Source organism: Notothenia coriiceps, unplaced genomic scaffold, assembly GCF_000735185.1.
Source record: "Notothenia coriiceps isolate Sejong01 unplaced genomic scaffold, NC01 NC01_scaffold00037244, whole genome shotgun sequence".
Lineage (NCBI taxonomy): Eukaryota > Metazoa > Chordata > Actinopteri > Perciformes > Nototheniidae > Notothenia > Notothenia coriiceps.
In genome coordinates this window covers 14,743,802-14,754,455 of record NW_011369945.1, presented here as the reverse complement: position 1 = coordinate 14,754,455, position 10,654 = coordinate 14,743,802, and the positions used below count along the sequence as shown (strand labels likewise).

At 40.5% G+C, this 10,654-nt stretch overlaps 1 protein-coding gene across 1 annotated transcript; it reads left to right on the top strand.

The window, feature by feature from the left end:
• Positions 1–3,172: 3,172 nt before the first annotated feature.
• On the top strand, positions 3,173–7,970 carry irx6a (iroquois homeobox 6a). The gene is made up of 7 exons (XM_010793670.1): positions 3,173–3,217; positions 4,259–4,528; positions 5,268–5,377; positions 5,657–5,949; positions 6,161–6,829; positions 7,049–7,160; positions 7,499–7,970. The coding sequence occupies exons 1-6, from the start codon at positions 3,173–3,175 to the stop codon at positions 7,153–7,155; spliced, it is 1,494 nt and encodes a 497-aa protein (XP_010791972.1). The 3' UTR covers positions 7,156–7,160; positions 7,499–7,970.
• Positions 7,971–10,654: the final 2,684 nt, after the last annotated feature.

Sequence of the window (10,654 nt, the reverse complement as noted above, 5' to 3'; positions counted from 1 at the left end):
TCTCCCTTTTAAATGTAGTGGAGTAGAAGTATACATTAGCATTCAATTAAAATACTAAAGTAAAGTACAAGTACCTCAAAAGTGTACTTAAGTAAAGTACCTCTGTTGATAACTGGAGGGTGGCTGCTACTGTACACCTTAATGAAGCTGCTATCTTTTAAAGCACCGTGCTCCTGTTGGGAGAGTAGCGCTCTACAGTATAGTACAGGACTTTGCCAAAAAAATAATAATGAAAAACAGAAAGAGGAATCACTAATTGGCTTTGTCAGCAAGTTTGTTGCTAAAAAACAAAAAACCTTGTAACAATGTGAGTACTAAGTAATCTGGACAAAACACTGTAAATGAAATGTCTCATCGTGGGGTTGTCACATATTTTAAAAGGAAGGGCACTGTGGTCAGTCTGCCATTACAATTAGTGTTCATTTTGGCCTGATTCAGTGAGATCTACGCTGACTGCTGGGCATGCATTATGCATGAGTCTGTCCGTATGCACTTGGGCCATCATGCATGCCCTTGTAGAAAAGCATCGACCACCGGCATGCAATTACATTTAGCTTGTTTCAACCTTCTCTGTGTGCACATTATCCTATAGAATAACACTTCAGGCATGAAAGTGTGCATTCCCCTTAGATAATAAGTCCTGATATCCATCAGTAGCGTTAAATGGAAAGTTAAGACCACTTATTGTTGCAAATGTGTTATTCTGATTTGAACTCTTGCCACTGTACATGTAAAACCATGTCTCCATAATTGTGTGATTCAGATTTTTCAGATAAACTGAAGGATTAAGAGCAGGGGCTGAAAAAAAGATCCTACTTTAAACTCAATAAAAAAAAAAAAATCACATTGGATTATCTAAAAATGGCATTGTCACAAAGACAAAACAGCGTTGTTTTTCTGATCTTGTGAAAAGTAGATTGTTTTGCCAGTTTAGATATTAGGAACACAGTAAAGCCAAACACATTAAAGTGCCTTTTTGCGCTTTGTCCTCAGAATATTTAAATGTATGCCAAAATAATAAAAATGAAAATAGTTATATAATAATCAAGCTGGCTCGCCTCTTTTAGTTGTAGATTTATTTGATTATTAGCCATTTGCACTGTCCCCTGTTTTGAGTGAGTTTTGGGAACTTAAAAATATGTTATTGCAGCATAAGCCTGGTTCTTTATTAGAATATTGGCAAGTGAGAATACTGGAATTGAACGTTGAAAGAATCAACAAGTTGATGAAAAAAACGTTTTTAATACATTTCAGAAAAATAGTTTTCAAAGATAATTCTTACACATAGTTTTTATACAGTTGGTAACATGGGGAATACTTGTATGTTTTGGGGACCAAGCAACAAGTTCCCTGCTGTAACTTAGTTGCCTGTCAGAATAAGCACTTGTCATAAACAGTGCTGTGGTGTGTGTGCGCGCGCGTGTGTGTGTCTGTCTGAGAGAGAGTTGCTGTTGAACAAGTGTGTATTGCCCGGGCACTTTCCAAAACCTGGACTCTGACCACTGTGTCCACTTTATCTCGGAGGAAAATCTCTTCACGGGAGATCTCCAACTCCTTCACGCGGCTCTTTAGCGCCCCTCTGAGAGGAAGCCCATAATAGCAGAAGCGTCTCCAAGGGATGAAACGCCATACATCAGGTCGGCAGGGCACCGGGAAATGTGGCACAAGGTATCAGTCGTGACAACAGGAACCTTACACAGCCTTAGATAATCAGAAACAGGCAGATCGTATGACTGAGGAGGACTGATCATGACTGTCATTGTCAATACAAATATAGTGTGTATGGGCAATACGACACCCCCACCCCTTCCCTGTCGAAGCTCAACATCGAACGGGGAGGGGGCACAGCTTGTTTATGTTTATGGAAGAGAGGGAGAAAACTGGTGATGGTTGAGCTGCTGATCTAATAAGGCTTAAAATGATTTCTCGTTTCATTCACTGTGAGGCAGCATCATTCCTTACCCATCTTTCAAGTGAGCATCATTCAATTAAAATGCAATTCTCGTCGCCCCCTTCCACAGATATTTAATTAGACTGGAGAGCAGGGCTTCCACTGTCTTTTCTTTCCCCAGCATAGCTCTTCGGATTTCACCTCTAAGGCATATTTTCACTTTGTTACTCGTTGGTTAAACAAGGGCATGTATCCATTTGTTAATTGATACAATTACGCATTACGCGTAATGGTCACGTAGGTCTCCAGGCGCGCATCAATCACTGGTCTATTGACCTGCCAAAAACCCTTCTAACCGTTCCTGCTGGGACTGCCCCTCTCTAATAGAGAAAGATAGAAACATAATCGTCATTAACTCCGGGATGGACCTCTGGCCAGAGAGCGAGAGGCGAACATAGGTCGAGAAAAAGAAAACAAGTCTTAAATGTGCTTCTTCAACCAGTTGTATTGGGGTAGATTGAAAATAAATATAATAGAAAATATTTGAAATCACAATATTTTTTTGTTTAAATGCTTAATTGATTCCTGTTTGCATGGGCAAAACATTTCTGGTGCTGAACAAAATCGTAATATCTCACAAGAATGCCAAAAAATTAAAATGTCAAAGTCTCTTTTTCTAATTCATTTATCTTTACAAGGGGTTTCCTCATGTAACCCTTTTAAAATTCAATAACGTTGAACATAATGCAGCTTTCCGGGACGTTATCTCAGCAAATCGGTGAACAATTCCATTACAAAAGGGGAACAGGCTGTGTACAGTGCACCTTAAGAAAATCCTGCGTTGGATGTGATTGGCAAAGACATTATTCTATCCTTGGTACCCTGCCGTTCCGGGATTACAGTGACGTCACGCTGATACCCTTGCATGGATGAATGCTAAAGAACTATAGAGCCACAAATAATAGCACAAGCAGAGTCCATATCTTGCAAGTCTTACGTTATCCTTTAAGCCTCCTTCAGCTAACACAACAACAATTTTTTTGTTGCACTTAATGACGCTTAATTTAATTTCTTATCGGGTCCTTTGGGGGGATTATTCATTCATATAAAACAATCTGCAGCTGGTGCCATCCTAAAGTCTCCCTCCTATGAGTGAAGTCATCTATTATTGAGCGAAAGGCCGTGCGTGGAAATGTGTGTAAGACGGTGGATTTGAAGTAGGAATTGGTTGCAATCGATCAAGGGTGAAGATTATTGCTGATGGTAACAAAAGAAGCAGCTATGTCTTTCTCGCAATTTGGATATCCTTACAATGCAACTTCACAGGTAAGCCTCTTTGCTTTTTATTTCTCCTAAGTGTTGTATATATACACACACAGTATTGGCTTTTTTTCTGTGCGTATTTTCTTGTATTTTACTATAGTCAGAGCACCTTTTTCTCTGTAGGAAATAATAATGACTGAGTGGCTGCTTTGACAGATATTTTCGTGTGGTGCTTTTGTTGTGGAACCAAATATCGATAGACACGCACCCGTGTCCAATTACACTGAATTATGAATGAACTCACGTGTTTTTCTGATGACAATAGAGATGAATGTCACCTATTGCTCACTACGAGGAGTAATTGGGCAACACACATTCGCAAACTTTCTATTTGTATGGGAAGCGTGGGATGTTAAACACCGTGCATTATCTGGGGAGCTTTTAAAACTCAATTAGAGTGATTCATTTAGATTTTAAGACACTATGAGTGCGCCAAATGACAAGTTGGAAGAAGTTCAACACGATCAGAGGACACAAGTTACTCTCAGCAAAAAAGTTGTCACCAAACTTTTATAGATAATATTTTTTATTTCCAGTACAATGTATATATATATTCAAAAATGTAAAAAAAATGTATGTACCTATAGTTTACTTGTAAAGGGCTATCAGCTCAGATTGTTATCTTATTTTGATCCAATGATAAACCACAGCACTTTCACTTTTACGCACAGATTGCGCACATCTTAATATCCATTTATGTGTACATGAAACATAACAATTAGATGGTATCCCTTATTGCACGTGCTCACAATGTAAACTACTTTCTCTCATCACATCATTCTCTAAAAAGTGACTTACCTTGAATGAAGGCAGGTTAAAAGTCAAGATAAGGACACGTGATCAGGATAATTGAACTTAAAGCACAATTTAACTCTTTTTTAAAATTCAAATGCTCAATTCTAAACTAACCGAGCAACTTGAATATAGATAAACAGATATCGTTATGCAGTGCATCACCCACAGTCACTTAAGAGTTGTCACAGGCATCCAGATAAGAGCAGAAACAGCCAATGACCATGTCTATCCACGATTCTCTTCATGCAGTTTTTCGTGTCGGCAAACCCCAGTACGACTTGCTGCGATTCGATTTCCAGGTCGGTCTCTGACGGGACAGCCGGCTCCCAGACTGCCGCCACCGCCGCCTCCTTCTGCTGCCCGTCCTACGAGAACCGGATCCTGGCGAGCAGCCGGACGGAGCTCAACGCGGCGCTGGGGATGTACAGCTCTCCATACGCCGCAGCGGCTGCCGCCACCCAGAACTACGCCAACTACTTCCCCTACAGCACCGACCCATCCGCTATCTACTCCACTCTGGTGGGCTCACTTCTGATGCGTAAAGGGGGGAGGGTGGCTCAGGCTGATCGATCAACCGGGTTTTGTTCATCAATGTTCTTCCACAAACGTATCCGTCTTGACATGCCGTTTAATCCGGTGGTCTTATCTTCTTCCCCTTAAAAGCGAGTCTAAAATCCTGTCACTCAGGTGAGGGGAGGAATTGTAGAAGCAATGGAGAGTAAAGTTGTATTACTGCAATCAAATGTCATTTTGTTATGATAAATATAAATCTACTATTTTTTCCTTGGCTCAGGTGGTTTTGGAAAATCAGCATTTAAAAATTATAAAATACATAACCCCTAGTTAACAATTGTTTAATTTGATTAAGTGAGATTTTAGAGTGGATAAAGGACTGTGACTTGTTGATTTATATTTTGCAGTGTAGCTGTAACTTTACTTTTATTCTCTCTTATTCTAACACCTGGAGTTAGCGAGAAATGTGCTGGCCATTCAAATGTTGCAAATTGTACCTGAAAGAAGTGAAAAAAAACATATAATTAAAAATGTTATATAAATATACATTCTAAGATCATTATTGCATATTTTGCTTCAAATTTACTTTAAAAACAAACACATTTACGTCATGTAAAGCAATTTGTTTCATCTTGGATAGCCTAATATTTGATTTAAGAGCTTACAAATAACAAATGTCTTTATAATTTAATGCTGAGAAATAACGAATGTTCCATTTCTATAACAACCTTTTTGTCTTTTACAGAATCCACAGTATGACATTAAGGACAACTCAGGCACTTTACACTCTGGCATCTCTCAAACTGCCGCTTACTATCCTTACGACCACTCACTGGGACAGTATCAATACGACAGGTACATTCTATGTTCATGTGTGTCCACTTTATGAAATATAAGTGTAGCTGACATGCCAAAAAAGTATTCTAGCTCTGATTATTACAATCAGCCTTTCACAGGGGATATATGCTGCATTCAGATCAAAGGTCAGAGTGTAACTCAACACAGTTACCTGCATGCAGCGAAGCAGTATATATTTCAAACAGCAGGGAGTTGGATATAGGATTCCTGAGTGAATAGCCTTCACTTCCTCCACTAATGGCCACTTTCTGTGTTTTTCTGTGTCCTTTTTTCCAGATACGGGACAGTAGACTTTAATGGCTCAGCCAGAAGAAAGAACGCAACTCGTGAAACTACCAGCACCCTAAAAACATGGTTGTACGAGCACCGGAAGAACCCCTACCCCACTAAAGGAGAGAAGATCATGCTGGCCATCATCACCAAAATGACCCTCACACAAGTGTCCACCTGGTTCGCCAACGCCAGGAGGAGGCTAAAGAAGGAGAACAAGATGACCTGGTCACCAAAGAATAAGGCCAACGATGACAGGAAGGATGACTTTAACAAGAGCGAAGACTGTCTCACCAAAGGTAATTTGGGATCAAGTTTTGATTTCATTATTGGTAAACTAAAGCACTTGCACTATGTAAAGTGAAATACAGCTGCCAAATGTGGACAGAAAAAGTAATAAAAGAAGAAAGAAAAAAGTTTATTTAAACATTTTATGAACAAACTATGTCTTTAAGAGTTTACCCAAACTTTTCAAATAATGTTCATTAACATCTATTTTCGTCCATGCAGACTCCAGTGATTGCAAGGAGGAGAAGGATCTGCGTCTGAGTGACCTGGAGGACATGGACGACGATGACTGTGAAAAGCTGGACAGCGACTGTGAAAAGGGGGCTGCAGACGAGCAGGACCTCCAGAGGGTCATGGCGCTATCCGGACCCCCCCAAAAGAGAGACTGCAACTCCGAGCTCCACCTGAGTTTAACTAACAGCTTCCACGCGTTCCCCTGCGCCATAAAAGGTGTTACCAGCCTCCCCCCTCTTCCGTCTGACTTCCTGGATCCTGTCGGGTCCAAGGCACCTTCCTCAACGGGGGGAACGTTGTCCCTGTCTCACTTTGAAGCATCAGATAAGCCTCGGATTTGGTCTCTGGCTCGTACGGCGGCTTCGGGGGTCATTCTGAGCCCCCAGCAGCACGGCTCGGAGCTGAGGACAGGCAACACAACCGGGGACTGCCAGCTCCAGAGCCCCAGGCTTACCGGCACTCTAACTGGACAGTGTGGGGGTATGAGAGGCCTCCATGAATCTGGCGGTGTCACCAATACTGAGAGCCCCTTCGCTGAGGGCTTATCCTTGCACTCTAAAGTCTATGGCACTGGCAGCTACAGTCACAAGGACCTCCAACTGCACTGTTCATCCTACTCTGCACTCCCAGACACATGTCAGTACTCCACTATTGAAGGTATGTCATCTCAAATCTACAATACCACATTAAAAGGGAGCAAATTCTTTCATATTTAGATGTTTTCTGTGAAGTAGGCAGCAATTCAAGAGCATGTCACCAAATGTGTGTTGCTGGATGAAAGCACATTTAAGGTTAGCAAGTGAGGGGACATATTCCGTCAACTTGCACCTAAGGAGAGTTTCTTACATGTGGATATGCTTTTATTTGGGTGTGTAGGGTTCTCTGGTGGCAAAGCAGAGACACAGTCGTCTGACCTCAGTGAAGCCTGCGGGACCGTGCAGGATGACAAGGTCACTGCGTTCAGACCAGTGATGAAGAGGTGAAGCAGGTGAGAGTCTGCACTGAACTGGAAGAAACCAGATAGCACACACACAAACACACACACACGAAAATGTGTGAAAAAAAACAACTGCATTAAACACTCACATGTAAACAAGGACAACTGGATACTCACTTTTCTTGCTAAAATGTAATTGAATTCTATCAAAATATAATGATTGCAAGGTTAAAGTGAGTTTTCCTAATATACCTGATGTCAAAAGTGAAAGAGGAAAAATATAACAATTTCTTCTGCAATCAACTTGAAATTAAATACCTTATAATTAAGCCTATATATTGATTTTTGGAGCTTATTTGTCTAATTTCTGCTGTATTTTTTTCACCTAGATTCCTGGATACTGTACCACAATAAATAATTGGACATTAATGATATATGCACTAAAGGACACACTGGCCGAGTGGTGGCCTCAATAAGACACATGGGAGCTACCTGCTGCTGCTGCTGCAGTCAAACTGTGGACGTGGCTATCATTTTGCACAACTTTGTTTTTATCGTGTAAAAGACTTTATGCAAAAAAAATCTAGATGCAAAGGTGGGAATGGCCGAATAACAAAAACGGCCGAATTTGTGTATGGCAATCTTGTAGTGTAGCAAACCTATTTATTTATCTGTGTATTTATTATTTTGTAATGTTGTCTGTTTATTATATGGCGTGTTTATCGGTTGAATTTGTACCCTCTTTGAGTATTCGTTACATGTTGCGTTTTAATGTGGCTTCGTGTCATTTTGCCTGTTGTAAAAGAGACGGATTTTAGAGATGACCATATAAGGACCGGATCCCCTGTGTTGCGCGTGGACCTGGAGGATGTTTGTCATTGTGTTAACAAAATGTGAGCTTCTTCTGTGTTTGCCTATCATGGCATTTCTTTTCTAAGAATACATTTTTTTCCAAGAGCTTTCCTTGTCTGTGTCATGGTTATTTAGAGAGCCAATTAAAGGAGTTGCGGAAGTGCATTTGATCAAAGTTTAACATCTTGACTCGCGTGCAGATCCGCAGCGCCGAGGGAAGGTCATAATTCAGAGGAGGACGTGAGTGAAATCCACAAGTTGCGGAAGAAAGGGGGACATCATCCCTCCATTGTCAACATCTAATCAGTAGTGGCATCGAACACTTTGTTACTGTTCAGGCCGGGCACTGAGGCAGGAACATAGGATGAATGCTGCTTTGTCCCCTGTGTAGCGAGCCGCTGCACTAACTTAACATTGTGTTAATTAAAAGGTCATTTGTAGGATCAAACCCGGCACAGAAATTCACATGGTCCATCAAAGTCCCTTTGATTTGACTGTTTTGAGTATAGTCCATCTCGTTATGGTGTATAACGTTGTGTTATTATAACTAATTGCGGTAAGGATATTGATTTTGACGCACAATATTGCGCAAAAAATACAGCAAAAATCTAGTTTGACAAGCCTTGAAATGTATTAGGCTACTTTAAAAAGCAAATGATGTAAAATACCGAGGAGTTGTGAACAACTTCTGAGCAAAGGAGGAAGGTGTTCCTTACATATTTTAATTTTTTTAAATCTTATTTTTGAATCAATAATTTCCCTGACCTTTCTGTTCCCTTTCTGACTTGATCTCCCGTTGTTATTCCTCAAACTAGAGCGTCATTATGACATCATGGCAAATATTTATATTGTATAGGTCTACATTTGATTTCAGACCTCCACAGAAACATTACCTGTAAATAGTCCACAGCCTGGCATAAAAGAAAAACGTCATTTGGGGCCATTCTTCACTTGTGGGATTATCCTTGTAATAAAAGTATTTTCGGTATTAGGGCAATTCAGGCTTTATTCAGAGGCGCTGTGGTCAGCTTGTGTGTCCTTGGGTTGGCCGTAGGTACTGCAGGGAGCTTGGTAAATCCTGCAGAATCTACATGGTGAGGATGAGGAAGGTCAGGAATAATATTTTAGGCTTACTTAGATTTTTTTCCAGTTTAATTTTGTCTATCTGTGCTAATCTGAAACCTAATAAATATGAGGGCTAAACAAATATATACTTTATATTAATATTGCCTAGGCCTACTTTCTAAGGTCTGAATCTCACTGATTCATTATATCCTGTCATGAGCAAGAGGACACATTAAAACAATTGGCATCCTTTACAGTTGATTAAATGTTTTACTAAATGACTGAAAAACATAAAGATAAGAACAGAATTTTAAAGGAAACCGGTGCAGTCCACCTGATGTGAGGCAGAATGACAGCTCTTGGTGAGTCAGGCAGTTCTGTAACAGTCCATCTGTTAATGACAAGCTGCTAACAGGGGGCCTCTCTCCTCTCTCCCCCCCCCCCCCCTCCTCATCAACACTAATCAGTCATGACGCCTGATGAGATGCTCTTTACGTTAAAATGTAGGCTAGGTGTGTATCAAATATTTACAACCAAATTTAATTAAATCGTGGGCTGTAAAGAAACGCTGCCTTTTGCTATTGGAGGTAATGATGCATGCGCAATGGGATTACCACCATGGCAAAGTACCTGGGGGAAAGCATAGATAATGGCCACGATGGGCTCATATAGCAGCGTATGCCTGACGCAGCTAACAGGTCAATTAGTCGGTCCTATACAGTGTTTTACATATGGCTGAAGGAGCTGCGCAGTCAAGAGACAGGAAGCTGTGAGTGGAGGCTGCCTGGATGCAATGGGTCAGAAAGCACCTCTATCATATTGTGAGAAAAACAACATTAAATGAAATAACCTAAAGTGAAAGTGAGGAAAAGTGAATTGTGGTGGGGTTTTAGATGGAAATATGAAAAGGGGGAGAGGAAAAACACAAGACATCCTTAATCTGACATCTTTAATCTGAGGCGAGACTTGAAATCTGTGGCAAACTGCAATGATAAAGGATAATCATTTCCTTAGGTAGCCTATATGCACAACTGGTAAATTACATTTTTCACCNAGTAGCCAACAATCTGTGAGTCTGTTGGCTCGGACATAAACTTGTGTTTAAAATAATACTACATAATAAATGTAGTCTACATTTCATAATAAGAGGTGTAAAACCTGAGAGGATTTGAAATCGCATTTGAACTAATACACCTCTTATTATGAAATGTAGACTACATTTATTATGTAGTATTATTTTAAACACAAGTTTATGTCCGAGCCAACAGACTCACAGATTGTTGGCTACTGAGAGATATGCAAAATACACCGCATGTAGTACGACACAAACCTCCGCTGTGGATTTTCAAAACAAAATACAATAAAACTATGGTCGCAGGCCCAAGTTTAACTCTCTGAGGCCTGCATGGTCTGTCTACAAAACAAAAATAAAAAAACGGTTATGCAGCCCCAACAGCAGCCTCTGATCATCAACAGACTTCATGCAATGCTTCATCAGATGCATATATTAGATAATAATCTCTACCTCACTCCTAACACCAACTGAAGAAATTTAAACTCGCTCCATTGCGGAGATATTCCCGCGAGAGTGCGGAAAACTGAAATTAATTCACTAGCGCCCCCCCCCC

What these genes read in the sequence shown, in the direction of transcription:
- irx6a (XM_010793670.1), top strand. Translation starts at nt 3,173, where the DNA reads ATGTCTTTCTCGCAATTTGGATATCCTTACAATGCAACTTCACAG. An exon ending in CTTACAATGCAACTTCACAG is followed by an intron (nt 3,218 to 4,258) that starts GTAAGCCTCTTT and finishes CTCTTCATGCAG; the next exon opens with TTTTTCGTGTCGGCAAACCC. An exon ending in GGACAGTATCAATACGACAG is followed by an intron (nt 5,378 to 5,656) that starts GTACATTCTATG and finishes CCTTTTTTCCAG; the next exon opens with ATACGGGACAGTAGACTTTA.